The following is a 13,454-nucleotide window of genomic DNA, read 5'->3' as shown; positions in this document are numbered from 1 at the left end:
TTGCAGTTGTGCAGTAGCTGTGATCGTAGCTTCATTTCCTTCTACGTTGCTGCTGCTTTTGTTTCTGCATAACAGTTGAAATTTATTCTCCCCAAGAGTCAGGGATATGTGGGTCAGGTAATTCAATCACAGGGGGAAGGGTGAATCCCATAAACTGTATGAAAATGTGGATGTAATAACATTAATAACAGAAACTTTGAGAAATCCTAAATGCTGAGACTTGCTAAAAACACAGTATTTATTGATAAAACTGACAACACTACCTAAGGGACCGCCTTTCCCCACATATTCCCCCAAGAGCACTACGGTCGGGGAAGCAGAACTTGCTGGATGTGCCAGGTCCCCGGGTCATCAAATGTGTTGTGACCAGGAATAGGGCGTTTTTGGTGGCGGCTCCTATCTGGTGGAATGAGCTCCCAGAGGAGATCAGGGCTCTGCGGGACCTAGCACAGTTCTGCAGAGCCTGCAAGACGGAGCTCTTCCACCAGGAGTTCGAATAGGAGCCGCCACCCCCATGGTACCACCAACGCCATGGTACCATCAACGCACTAGAATTTGGGTACAGGGTCATCTGGAGGTTGGGCACTTGGATGAGATTTTTTAAGAGACGACCATCTTGCTTTTTATGAGAGGAGCACCAAATATATTTTTCTACGAGCATAACTGGTTTTAATATTTTAATGTTTGTATTGTTTTATGGTATGATTCGGCAATATGCCCTGTAAGCTGCCCTGAGCCTACGGGGAGGGCGGGATAAAAATACAAATAATAAATAAATATAAATATAAATTTGACAAAAAAGCGACATGGACAGTGCACCCCTTCAACATCTTCCAGTGCCATTGACCATGGTACTTTTCTGGAGAGGCTGGCTGGGCTGGGAGTTGATGGCAGCATAGTGGTTCCTGTTGTTATTCTGGCTAATTGTAGGAGTAATGCTGGGCAATTGCCGCTCAGACAGGATTTATGCTATGGGTGCCTTCAGGGTTCCATCTTGTCCCTCATGCTTTTTAACATCTACATGCTGGGAGAATTCACCTTGGGATTTAGGAGGTGGTACAAGTAATACACAGATGAAATTCAGCTCTAGCTGACCATAACAGGCAAGTGAAGTGGCCCTGTGGAAATCCTGGGAAAGGTAATAGGATGAATGAGGGCCAATAAACCAAAGATCAGTCCAGACCAGACCGAGATTAATGTGGAGCTACTTGAGGACTGCATAGTCAATCTGTCCTGTAGGGAGCTGCACTTCTCCTGAAGGAGCAGGTTCATAGCTTGGGGTATTACAGTCCCACCTCCTCCGCTCATTATCTCTTGCCTGCTACTACTGGACTCAGTTCTTGAACTAAGGTATTGAGAAGGCTGAATTCCTAGGGGAAAACTTTGTTCAATTTGGACTTCTTCTGTCCAGGCTATACTAAAACCAGGGTAGTGGCACCACTCCCTGAAAAATTGCAGTAAGGGAGAAATTGTCCTGGTATAATACTGGAGGAGATGGTCTGTTAGGTGTTTGTGTGTGAGACAGAAAGAGGAAGTGTGCTAACTCTTCCCACTTTCTTGCCTTCTCAACTTGACATGGAAATGTACTTCCTAGCTATCCTTCTTTGAACTCTGTATACAGGCCGGTAGCCAGGGGTCATTTCCTGCAGGAGTGCACAAGAGCGGAGCTCCAGCAGTTAAGATCTCAGGGGCTGGGCACATGCAATAAGCCCCCCCCTGCTCCCAGCAGCCCTCAGTCAGAGCAAGAAGCAGCCAGGTAAGTTGCAGAGCCCCCCCCCCCCGGCCTAAAATAGTCCAGTGGCACCTTTAAGACCAAGTTGTATTCAGGTACAAGCTCTCCCTCCTCTGCGACGACAGATCTGCACGTTCCCTCCCCACAATAGCTAGCAATCTAAAACAGTCCAGTGGAGCCTAAGTGGTGGGTGACACACTTCCAGTGATGTCAGTGGTTGTGGCATATGCAAATGAATTATGTTAATGAGTTATGTTAATGAGCTCCTGTACCTCTTTTTCTACTAAATGACCCCTGCCCGTAGCCAGGATTTTTTTAAGTTGGGGGGCATTTACATTTCTTAGGGGGCACTGGCTAATCAAAGTAAAGGAATACCCGGCTCCTTCCCCACACCTGCCACTGCTCAGGGGCCCTGGGGTGGATGGGAAGTCGTGGGGCCTTGCCAGTAAGTCAGGGGGCCTAGCCCTGAGATGCTCCACTGTAGCTACGGGCCTGTCTTTATATCTTAGGGCGTTGGTGCCAAATCTTTAGTTCTGACACAAAGGAGTCTTAGCTTGAATCATCTTTACTACTCAGTAAACATATCTCTGCTCAGAGAGTGTTGTTACGAGTAACTTTGTTCAAGAGTATGACACCTTCTCAACAAGACATGGAGGTGTACTTCCCAGGATTGCTAATGCATGTTTTCTGAGTGATCTGAAGGCTAATACAGAGTTGGATTCTTTTCTTTTGCAAGGCAGCCCATCTTTTCCAAGGATCAAATTTATAGAGAGACCTTTATTCTTCTACAAGTCTAATTTAAGTAGCAATTACGGATAGGCAGGAAGTATTTTACAGCAAGGGAACATACAGCAGGTTTAGCTATATAAAGAACATAGGTAGAGTTCACTTACTCTCTGAGAATCATGCCTCTGCCCTCCTTAGGTTCCAGAACTGGACAAAACAAAAGACAGAGTGAGACCATGGGGCATGTTTCTGCTGTAACAGGAGGCATGGCTTGGGGGTTATTTATGTATTTACTTATTTGGTGAGTGTGTGATAGAAGCCTTGACTGCCTGTTCTAATTTGGCCACTTCTAAAGTGCTGTTTGGTGGTTCATTAGGTTTGTGGATATTTGAGAATTAACACTTATGCCACACTCCCACATCACAGGGCAAACTCACATACACAAGTGATCAGAGATTTTTTTAAAATCTGGCATGTAAATATTTTATACTTCACTTTTTATTTTAGCCATCTTTGAAGTAATTGTACTGCTGTTCAGGGGCAGCTTTTCACAGCCAGCACTTCATCCCCATATTTAACCCTCTGGTTTTGTTCCATTTTGAAGTGATGGGGAGCAAAACCAGAGGGTTAAATGGCTCAGCCATTTAAACCCTCCTGATCTGCGCTCTGCCACTTAGAGGAGGGGGGAGCAGAACTGAAAGGCTAAATGGAGCCATTTCACCCTCTGTTTTTGCTCCCTGAGCAGAACCAAAGGGTTTAAATGGCTTGGAGCCATTTAAACCCTTGCTTTCTTCTCCCTGCCACTTTTGTGGGGAGCAAGAAGAAGGGGGTTAAGCTTTAAATGGCTCATGAACCTATACAAAGGAGTTCTGTTTGTGAACCATCATATCGGTTCATGTAGATTCATAGTTCGGTTCATAGTTAAGCCATGAACTGCAAAAACATGGTTTGTACCTATCCCTATTCTCAATCAAATCAAGCCTGGACTTGCCTGAGAAACTAAAATGACTATACTGAGGCTATCATACTTTGGTCACATTATGAGAAGACAAGAGTCACTGGAAAAGACAGTATTCTAGGAAAATTTAAAGGCAGCAGAGGTATTCAGAGGTAGCAGATGCTCGAGGGGCTGCGGTGACTCAGTGGTTAAGATGCTTAGCTGCAGACCGGAAGGTTGGTAGCTCAGCAGTTCGAGACCCAAGTGCCACATGACAGAGTGAGCTCCCATCCCTGGTCCCAGCTCCTGCCAACCTAGCAGTTGGAAAACAAGAAATTGTAAGTTGATAAATAGGTACCACTTTGGTGGGAAGGTAACAGCATTCTGTGCGCCTTGGCATTTAGTCATGCCAGTCATATGACCACAGAGAAGTCTTCATACAGTGCTGGCTCTTCGGCTTGGAAATGGAGATGAGTCAGATTTGACTGGCTTTCAAGCAAGGGAAACCATTACCTTTACCTAGCAGATGCTCAAGGAAAAATCACACACTTTCTTAACTAGGATGGAAACAGTAAAGTGTGCTAAAAATGCAGAAGAAAGCAGAGTTGGATGAGCCTCTCTGTTCAGTTCAATTAAACTTCTTTTGGTTAGTGCACTCAAGTAATCAGAAGAATAAATCTTAACAGTAAGAGGGAAATTATTAGAAAAAGAAAAAAGAAGAATGGGATAGGAAACTAGAAAGTAGATTGGATTATATAGCTAAGCTAAGGTGAAGCTTTTAGTTAAGAAGCTAGAAGACTATAAACAATGAACTCAGAGCAGCAGCCAGTACTGACCTCCTGGTGTCATTGTTGTTGACTGCAGGAGGATGCAAGTGGCTTTCCCTGTTGGGGGAGTTCTAAAGAACAGAACTGCAGGCAAAAGAGGAGAATAAAATAGATGAGTGTGATGGAACTACCCATGGAGTCGGCAGCAGGTAGTTGCCTGATTGATCTTCCTTGCCTAGAGAAGAAGGAAACTGAAAGCTGTGGGCTACTTTATCAGGAGTCCTTATAAAGAGATACTGAATGAATCCCACTGAATTGCTGTACTGGAAGGTATGGAAGGTATCTCTCTTCAGTGTGACCCTGCCCCTCAATGGTTTAATACAAATTGTAAAATATATAGAAGGAAGCAAGATAACCTAGAACTTAGAGAACAACAAGTTAAGGGAAAACTGGAGTAATATACTGAAGAGTGAAAAATTGGACTAGAGAGTTGTAAAGATTAGATGCTAAACTCAATGAATCACAGTGCATGATGAAGTGGGAAATAAAATTTGAAATCCAGAGGGATCCCTGAAGATATTGAAAATAAACATCTTGTAGTTTTTAGATTATATCTTAAAATATTATTTGGCATCCATTAATATTACAGCTACATTGACTGAACCCTTCCATATGAGAGTGACCACTGTTGCTAAAAGGCTTCAAGATGTAGTAATATTCTTGCAGTATTTTATTTATGTTATTTTTCATTTATATAAAACAACTTGATGTGACCATTTCACCAAATTAAAGTCCATAAGGTGACAAACTTAAAAGCATTAAAACAATTAAAATACTTGTAAAAATCTAAAATGCAATTAAAACTAAAATCTAATTAAAATTTAATTTGAAAACTATGTGGGATGTAGTATTATTAACCCCATTTATCTTCCCCCCCCCTCTTCTAGAAATTTGGAGTCTGCTTCTAATCAATTACACTTTGATCAAAGAGAACTTCAAGGAGAGAAGAGGCAGGAAGGGAGGTGTGGGAATATACCAGAGTGGAAATATACCAAAATTTGATCACACTACCTCAAAAACTTTGGTGTCTCTTTCTTTATTGAAATAGTAGTGTCATAAAATAAAAACTCTGGAAAAATAAAGCCCCAGAACCAAACCTAGCCTCAGAATTTTATAAAGCCAATAAACAATATTGAGAGCTCTTTGGTAACATTAAAGAATGAATCCCTTTATATGAAAGAAGTTTGAACTTGCTGGAATGAAGTTCAAATAACAGTGATCCTGAAAGTAGGGCAAGATATATCTCAACTAGTTTCTTACAGAATGATTTGAAAATATGATCATAATTTTATTTATTTACTTACTTACTTTGCTTAACTTACTTCATTCATACCCTGCCTTTCTTTGCAATGGGGGCCCAAAACAGATTTCATCATTCTCCATTTTATCTTCACAACAAACCTGTGAGGTGGGTTACAACAACCTTGAGAATGTGTCACTAGCCAAAGGTTACCCAGCAAACTTCCATTGCAAAGTGGGATTTTGAACCTGGTCTCTCAGATTCTAGGCTAACACTCTAACCATTACACCACCCTCGCTCTTGTATGTAATAGAATGGAACAAGCAATTCCAAAATATAATGACTTGGATTAAAACACCGTTATATGGAAAAAGCAAATAATCAAATATAAGATTAATAGGACTGATAAACCTAAGGAAGAGACTATGCTAATATTCCTGGACACCAAGAAGGCCTTTGATCAAGTTGAATGGTGATAGCCATATAAAGTTTTAGATTACTTTAATCTGGAGGTCCAATTTAAAAGTTGGATCTCCTTGATATGTAGAATCTTAGAATCACAGAGTGGGAAGGGGCCATATAGGCCATCTACTCCAGCCTCCTGCTCAATGCAGGACCAGCCTAGAGCATCCCTGACAAGTACTTGTCTAGCTGCTGCTTAAAGACTGCCAGTGAGGGGGAGCTCACCACCTCCCTAGGCAGATGATTCCACTGTGGCACAACTTACCGCAAAAAAGTTTTTCCTAATATCCAGCCAGTACCCTCCCACCCTTAATTTAACCCCCTGATTGCGAGTCCTATTCTCTGCTGCCAACAGGAACAGCTCCTTGCCCTCCTTTAAGTGACAGCCCTTCAAATACTTAAAGGGAGCAATCATGTCCCCCCTTAACCTCCTCTTCTCCAGACTAAGCAGATAACCATCTATCTGCCAGAATTCAGATTAATAGGAATTTTTATCTGCCAGGATGCAGAGTATTGCTTTAACTTTTCATTCTTGTTGCTGAGCCTTTGCAATCTGAGATAATGAAAGAATACATGGAATTCCATTTAAAAATCCACTGTCAAAATTTTCTTTATGTGGATGATGTGGCATTTGTGCTGACTAAACCAATGGAGTCAACAGGATCTTAAATCATTAGTAGAATACAATCACTAAATTATTGGGAGAATTTTTGATACGCTGTCCAAATTTTATGGATGGGCAGAATCTTAGCATTAAGATCAAATATCTTGGCTAAAATCCTTTGCCTCCCAGTCAGAATAACGAGAGAGAAAACAGTTTGGAAGTACACAAGAGCCACTTTATTAACTATTTAACATAACATGGTGGCAAGGGACCAACTAAGCGAGCATGGAACAGGCAAGGCAGGTATCACTCTCCTGACCAACCTCCTTGCCCTTTTCTCGGGTGGGTCACCCAGCTCCAATCTTGAGCTTGCAACCGGCAGCCCAGCAAAAATGGTTGCCACCTAGGAGTGCCTACCCCTGAAGCCTTCCAAGTTGCAGAGAGGAGCATATCCTAAGAGGTTCCCAGAGGTGATCACCGTTCCCCACCCTGGACCTTAAAAATCCAAAGGCAGTTCCTGATGACCCCCTGTTCCCTAATGGGGAAAATGCCATAAGGTGCTCACCAGTTCCGGTTTCTTGCCCACAACAACCTGCCACAGCCAAGACCAAGCTTCTGCTTTGGCCTTTGCTCCCACTAACAGCCCAAGGCTGACCTAATCCCTTACCGCAAGTCCTGTAAAAATAACGCATTGCCCTTGTCTTACAAGTACACCCTGTCGGCCCAATACAGGTCCTGGAACTAGACCTGTATATTGGGGTGCAGCAAAAATTGCCCTAAACCACCCTCCGTGGCCTTTCTCATCTGGCGGTTGGCTTTATGCCTGGCACGATTGATGCAGTGGGGGTCTCCCAAGTTATGCCATGCCTGGCAGGGCAGAATAGCCGACCAGACTATCTGCACACCGGGCCACCTTGCTCTTATCATTGCAAGGTCAGCCTCAGCTTGTAACACAAGGGCCTTGCCCTTCATCAGACCTAAGTCATTACCCCCTAAGTGCACTACCAAAACATGTGGAGGAAGCCCCTGCCTCTCTTTGAATAACATGGAAAGGAGTACAGGCCATCTGATGCCCCTCCTTCCCAACCATTTGACAACAGCCTTCTCGCTAATGCCCAGTTGAGAACCGATGGGTGTCCTCCTGGCCCAGTGAGCAGCCCAAAAGACCATGCTGTGACTGCAGACGGTGACTCTTTGTCTTACCCTGCAGCCTGCAGCACCTGTAAGAGGAACCCTATTAATAACCTAAACATAGCATTAAACTTTGCAATCCTGCACGTATCCCCTGTAACAACACTATTTCCAGCAACCTATCTACTGAATCTCGCTATTGGAATACCCCATGGATGCTGCTGTTGAAGATGCCCCAATCCGGAAGGAGTGGGTTCTGAAGTGGAACCCACCTAATCCCAACCAGACCAGCACTTTCTGTGTTAGGACCCAAAATTGAAACTGGGTGAGGGGAGTGTCATCCCTGTGTTAAAATAAATAGCCTACGCCCTCATCCTGCATGGCTAAATATTGGCATAATGCCAGCACCAGGCATAACTCAGCCTCGGAACACTGGCCCAGCTCGATAACAGAACCCCTGCCCAATTGGTCAGTCTTTGACTGCTGAAGCATGATCCTAACTTTGGTGTCCAGCATGTGAATATCACGCCGGTTGAGTCCCAGGCCAGATGCATCCTGGCAAAAGCCAGCCACCAACTCACTGATCCACAGTGCCCCCCAAAAGGCAACCAGTGATGCTGCGTGGAACAGTGCAGCCTCATATCCTTCACTGCAAAGTGTGTGCCACTGTGCCTTAAGCCCCATCAGCACTATTGGGGTCAACAGTTCCCTAGAGTCAACAACCTTACCACCCTCCCTTGACTAGCCTTCGAGCATCTTCCTAATGTAGAAGTCACTCATCTTCTCCTCAAACACTGATGCCTTTCTGGCATAGGCGAGAGATGACAGCTTGCCCCTAATGGAACGCGCTGACAGGTCCTTACTTTGCAGTGACACACAAAACTGCATCAAATGGGCCACCAGTATGGGCCAAACTTGTCTTAGACCGGTTTTCTCCCTATAGGACACAAACGGCTTACCCATCCTCTTATACACTCTCCGGGTGGAAGGGGTGAGAGCTAAATTTATTGCCCTGTCGGCCTCAGCCTGCTAATCTGCCACACCTCCACCGGTATCCGAACCGGGAACTGGTCAGCTTCCATAGCCAGCTTGTGGAATCTCTCCATCTGTTTTCAGGAGAGAGCCTCAGCGACCCCGTTACTGACCCCTGGGACATGCCTGGCTTTGAACAAAATATTGTTCGGCAAACAACGGAGTGTGAAGTCTCTGACCAGGGCCATGACCCTCAGAGACCTGGATGTCAATGAGTTAATCATGTGCACTGAGGACAGATTGTTGCACCAGAAGTGGACAGTATGGTTGACCAAATCCACACTGCTACAACAATTGGAAAAAATTCCAAGAAGGTGAGGTACTTGACCCACCCTGCCTGGAACCATCCCTCAGGCCAGTCCTCAGCACACCAATGTCCATGGAAATAGACTCCAAAGCCAGAGGAGCCTGCAGCATCAGATGTGACCTGCAGTTCAGCTTCGACTAGAAGGTCCTCCCACCAAAAAGACACCCCATTGTATGAATCCAAAAATTTCTTCCATACAATGAGATCATCCCTTATCCCCTTGGTAATCCTGGTCCTATGGTGCGGGAGATGGAGACCCCTCATGGACTCACATAGCCTCCTAACAAATGCCTGGCTGGGTGCCACAACTTTGCACGCAAAGTTCAGGTGGCCAACCAGCTGCTGCAACTTCAGCAAGGTGATCTTTTTCTTCACCCTGGCCATGTCAATCAGCACCTGCAGTGCATCCAATTTGTCAGCAGGTAACTTACACAGGTGCCCAACTGTGTTGATTTCTATACCTAGGAATGTCAAAATGGGAGTAGGGCCCTCAGTTTTCTCCTGGGCAACAGGAACTCCCAGATCCTCTGCCAGGTCCATGAAGCTGGTCAGTAAAAATTCGCACTGCCCTGTATCTTTTCTCCCTGCCAACAAGAAGTCCTGTAACACAAGGCCCATTCTAAAAAGGAACTGAACCTCTCGAAAGCAGCACAGGACACAGAGCAACCAATCAGAAGGGCCCTATCCATGTAGAATTTGCCCTCGAAGGCGAAGCTTGAAATCACCTGGGTGGACCGGGAGGAGACAGAAGGCTGACTTAATGTCACATTTTGCCAATTCCGCCCCCTGGCCACAGCGGCGCACCATTTAACATGGCCTGATCAAATGAGGTGTATCTAACTGAACAGAACTCCTCTGGTATCGCATCATTCAACGACTCCCCATGTGGGTAGGACAGGTGGAGAATGAGGCGATACTCACCAGGCACCTTCTTCACCACCACTCCCAATGGGGAAACCCTCAAATTGTTAACTGGTGGGTAAGGAAATGGGTCAAGTACCCTACCCTCCCTACACTCCTTTTCAATTTTTTATCTAACTATGTGCTCCATCCCCTTAGCTGATTTCAGGTTAGGAGCACTATATCACCTTCTCTTCCATTGATAAGGTATCCTAAACCCTAGAGTGAGACCTTCCAAAAGGTAAGCACCATCCCGTCAGTTGGGGTAATCCCCCAACTGATGCTCAAGCACTTCAACTTTAATTGGGCTGGGACCCTTTGTCAGGAGGGGGGTTATAAACACGCCTCCTCCAGGACACTTACCTCCCTTGCCTCCTGACCTTCCCTTTGTTTTGGGCAGCCTAAGAGGGTGTTGGGCACACAAAGGGCACTCATGCCTGAAGGAACATGACTTGCAGCTGCATGTCCCGTGGGAGGTGAACTCCCAGCAAAGCGGGCATCGCTGAACCACCTGCCCCGCCTGGGCATGGGTACCTGCCTGACCTTGTGACTTGCAGACGGAGTAGCCATTATCTGTCCTCTCATTGCCAAATCGTCGATAGGGAGACATGATCTGCAGCCATAAGTGCAGATGTAACTGGTCCCATCTCAGGGCTGGATTCATGGCTGCCCTCATCCTGAACTCCTCATCGTACGGAAGCCATGCAGGGCTCAGGAAATCTGTAAATTCTTTATAAATTATGTACATATACTAGAGCATTGCTGAAGCCCTCCATGGTTGATGTCTTACTATCACCGCCGTGTAAATTAAAAATCCTGGGAACCAATTTGCCCAGATCCTGTCTACAGTGCACCTCTTCAGGCGTTCCTTCTCCTGTTCATCTAGGTTCTCCTTATCTTTCTTCTCCAATTCCCTGTATAATAATTTAAAGACATCCATAAACTCTCCCTTAAGGATTTTATCCCTAGTGGCAATGGAGAGGTGATATCCAAGTGGCAAAGCCAGGTCCCCAAAGGGAAAGGCACCTGCTGAAACTGAGTCATATCCAGAACCCCCCAAATTTACAAAACCCGCACATGAATTTGGGTAGCCCCATCCAGGCCATACTTCCCCATCCTGCATAGGGTGACCAACAAACCGGCACTGCATGACCAACACTACCTTGTGTGTTGTGTGCAATATAACCAGTGGCACCTTGGGCACAGGGCCCCCAAGGCCAATAAGACACACCTTGACCAGTATTCTCAGCCTTACCTTCGCTCCTTGGGAGTCCTTTATAAAGCTCCACCTGGAGCTCCTCTGTGCCCTTGCTCTCCCGCTTGTCATCCAAGTGCTGCCTTTGGACCAGCTGACCAGATGTTGATGCCACTTCACCCTGTCTGTCCTCAAAAAGAGCTAAACGCGTCAGCACCTGCACCTGGAAAGAATGTTTGGGAAAAGATTTAGACATGTCACCAGATGGAGGATGCTCACCCTGCCGACTCTCAAGGGCTGCAAGCCTCTCTAGGATGGCTGCATTGACAGGGTTCTGCTATCCTCGTCAGAAGAATTTAAAAGAGTGGGCTGCTTTGGAGGCTTCTGAGTAGGTTTCTTTGGGGCTGGCTGCTTGCCCCTTCTTGGGTGTCATGTCCTTTAAACTAATTTCCAAATAGCAGGCCTTCCCCAAACAGCCGCCACTGCAATTGCTCTCAAATTGTCGCCCTTTGATACCCACTCAAAATGGCCACCCCAAAGAGACTTCCCCAAAATGGCCGCCTGCAGTAGACCACCCTAAATGACCACTTCTAGATGGCACCACCCAAAATGGCCACCTAACTGCCATTCCTTAACAGCCAAGAGGGTATGTTTATACAAAATGGCCACCAGGGAGCAATGCCTGCCAAAACCACCTTGGCCGTTTAGTCAAACTCCCCTGATGACCCAGCCGAGCTTTTAAGCAGGCTTGCCACCAACGGCCACTCCTTTCTGGGGCTACTTTCAAATCACACCCAGAGAATGGAAACTGCTGTGGCAACCGACCCATGGTGCCCTCCCAGTACCAAATTCCCCAGAGCCCAGCCGCTTGGGGGGGAACACCCAAAAACTGCTGCTGGCTGTGACCGTGGGCCACCACTGACGGATCAGGTCATGACTCACTGGGCTGAAACCCTCCCCGTATGAAGCGTCTAGTAATCACACGTACTAGGTTGCTGGTGCTGACTATTCACAGTGGATTTATTTACACAGATATACACAGTCTCTTTAGCACTCTCAGACTCAAATCGCTGTACAATCCGACAGAGTGCTTCGCAGCAAGGCATTCACCAGAGTGAACATCTCTACAAGTACTGTACACAATATATACACTCCCAGCACCAATCAGGGTCCAGTGCTGACTCATGGTGACATCATTTGGCTGATGCAACTTAGGTGCAATCTAGACCTGGTGACATGATCACATGACTCTCTTAGCTGTCAACCAGGCTGTCATCTTGTCCCCATACATGATAGTATGCTGACAGAGCCACCCTTCCCAGAGCCGCTCCTGAAAAAACCACGCCACAAACCACTACTGCCAGCCCTGGGGGTGAAGGAAATGCGGCTGCGGCTGCCTAAAATGGGCCACTGCTTGCTGCTGCCCCAGAAGACCACTGGATGCTTCTCCTCTTCCGCGTTGCCCAGAGCCACCCGGGATCAGCACTGCAGCCACTCAGGCTCGCCGCGCTGGATGCCTCTGCAGACTGGGTCCAGGCCAGCAAAGTAGGCTACGGCCGTTTCTCCAACTCTGTGCTCAAAGCTACACCTTCGAGTACAAGTCTGCGGTCTTGGTTCATTTAATGCAATAGTGTATGTTTGTTTAGGATTGCAGTTTACTTGGCTTTGGTTTTGTTCCAAGAGACTCCTGTGATTCTACTATGCCTTTCCAGCATAAATGAAAACAATTCTGGTTCCTAGTCTCTCACATTTAATGCCATTTTTGTAACACATGAAACAGAAATAATAGATAAATAAATACTATTGTGGGGGTGATGATCTTTGTGGAGGAACACTGTGGTGGTATTAATAAAGAACTGTCAGATCATGTTTTATGGTTAAATGTGTTTTTAAAATAAGGGGGGATATCCAGTTTTTTAAATATTATCTGATTTTACACACATTTTTATTGAGGAATCCCAACAGACTGAGATATAAACACCTTTTGAATCAATAATCATTGGCTGCCTCTTTAGCTGGGGAATTAGATTATTCTCATTATTAGATGATACTTCACCAAAGTATATGATGAAGTAGGGGAGAGATTTATTTTGGGGTAGAAGAAAGGACTTAATTTGGGGACAGGCATTTCAGAATTTGAGGACAAGGCACTTTTGAAACTTATGGATTTAAAAGGAATTTTTTATGACTGCAGTTGGGACTGTACATCTCATAAACTCATCTGTAAGTTCAGAATTTTTTAGATCATTGTAAGAGTGATTATATAAATACAGTTTCTCACCATTAATAACAGATTAAGACTGTATGATTATGACGTACATTAATGAAAGTTTAATGTTTCATGCATTTTAGATGAAATAT

At 45.3% G+C, this 13,454-nt stretch overlaps 1 protein-coding gene across 1 annotated transcript in view; it reads right to left on the bottom strand.

Moving 5' to 3' along the window:
* Positions 1–13,454, bottom strand: part of LOC107111958 — a 126,493-nt gene that overhangs the window by 74,645 nt on the left and 38,394 nt on the right. Inside the window, exons 4-6 of the mRNA XM_015413006.1 lie at positions 11,154–11,316; positions 10,442–10,618; positions 9,271–9,459 (exon numbers count right to left, since the gene is read on the bottom strand). Of these exons, the coding sequence (XP_015268492.1) occupies positions 9,271–9,459; positions 10,442–10,618; positions 11,154–11,316 (529 nt within the window). The remainder of the gene's footprint in view (positions 1–9,270; positions 9,460–10,441; positions 10,619–11,153; positions 11,317–13,454) is intronic.

The sequence above is a fragment of the Gekko japonicus genome, unplaced genomic scaffold, assembly GCF_001447785.1.
Source record: "Gekko japonicus isolate JY-2015 unplaced genomic scaffold, Gekko_japonicus_V1.1 scaffold2397, whole genome shotgun sequence".
Lineage (NCBI taxonomy): Eukaryota > Metazoa > Chordata > Lepidosauria > Squamata > Gekkonidae > Gekko > Gekko japonicus.
The sequence above is the reverse complement of the archived record's forward strand: the minus strand, read 5'-3'. Positions and strand labels throughout refer to the sequence as shown.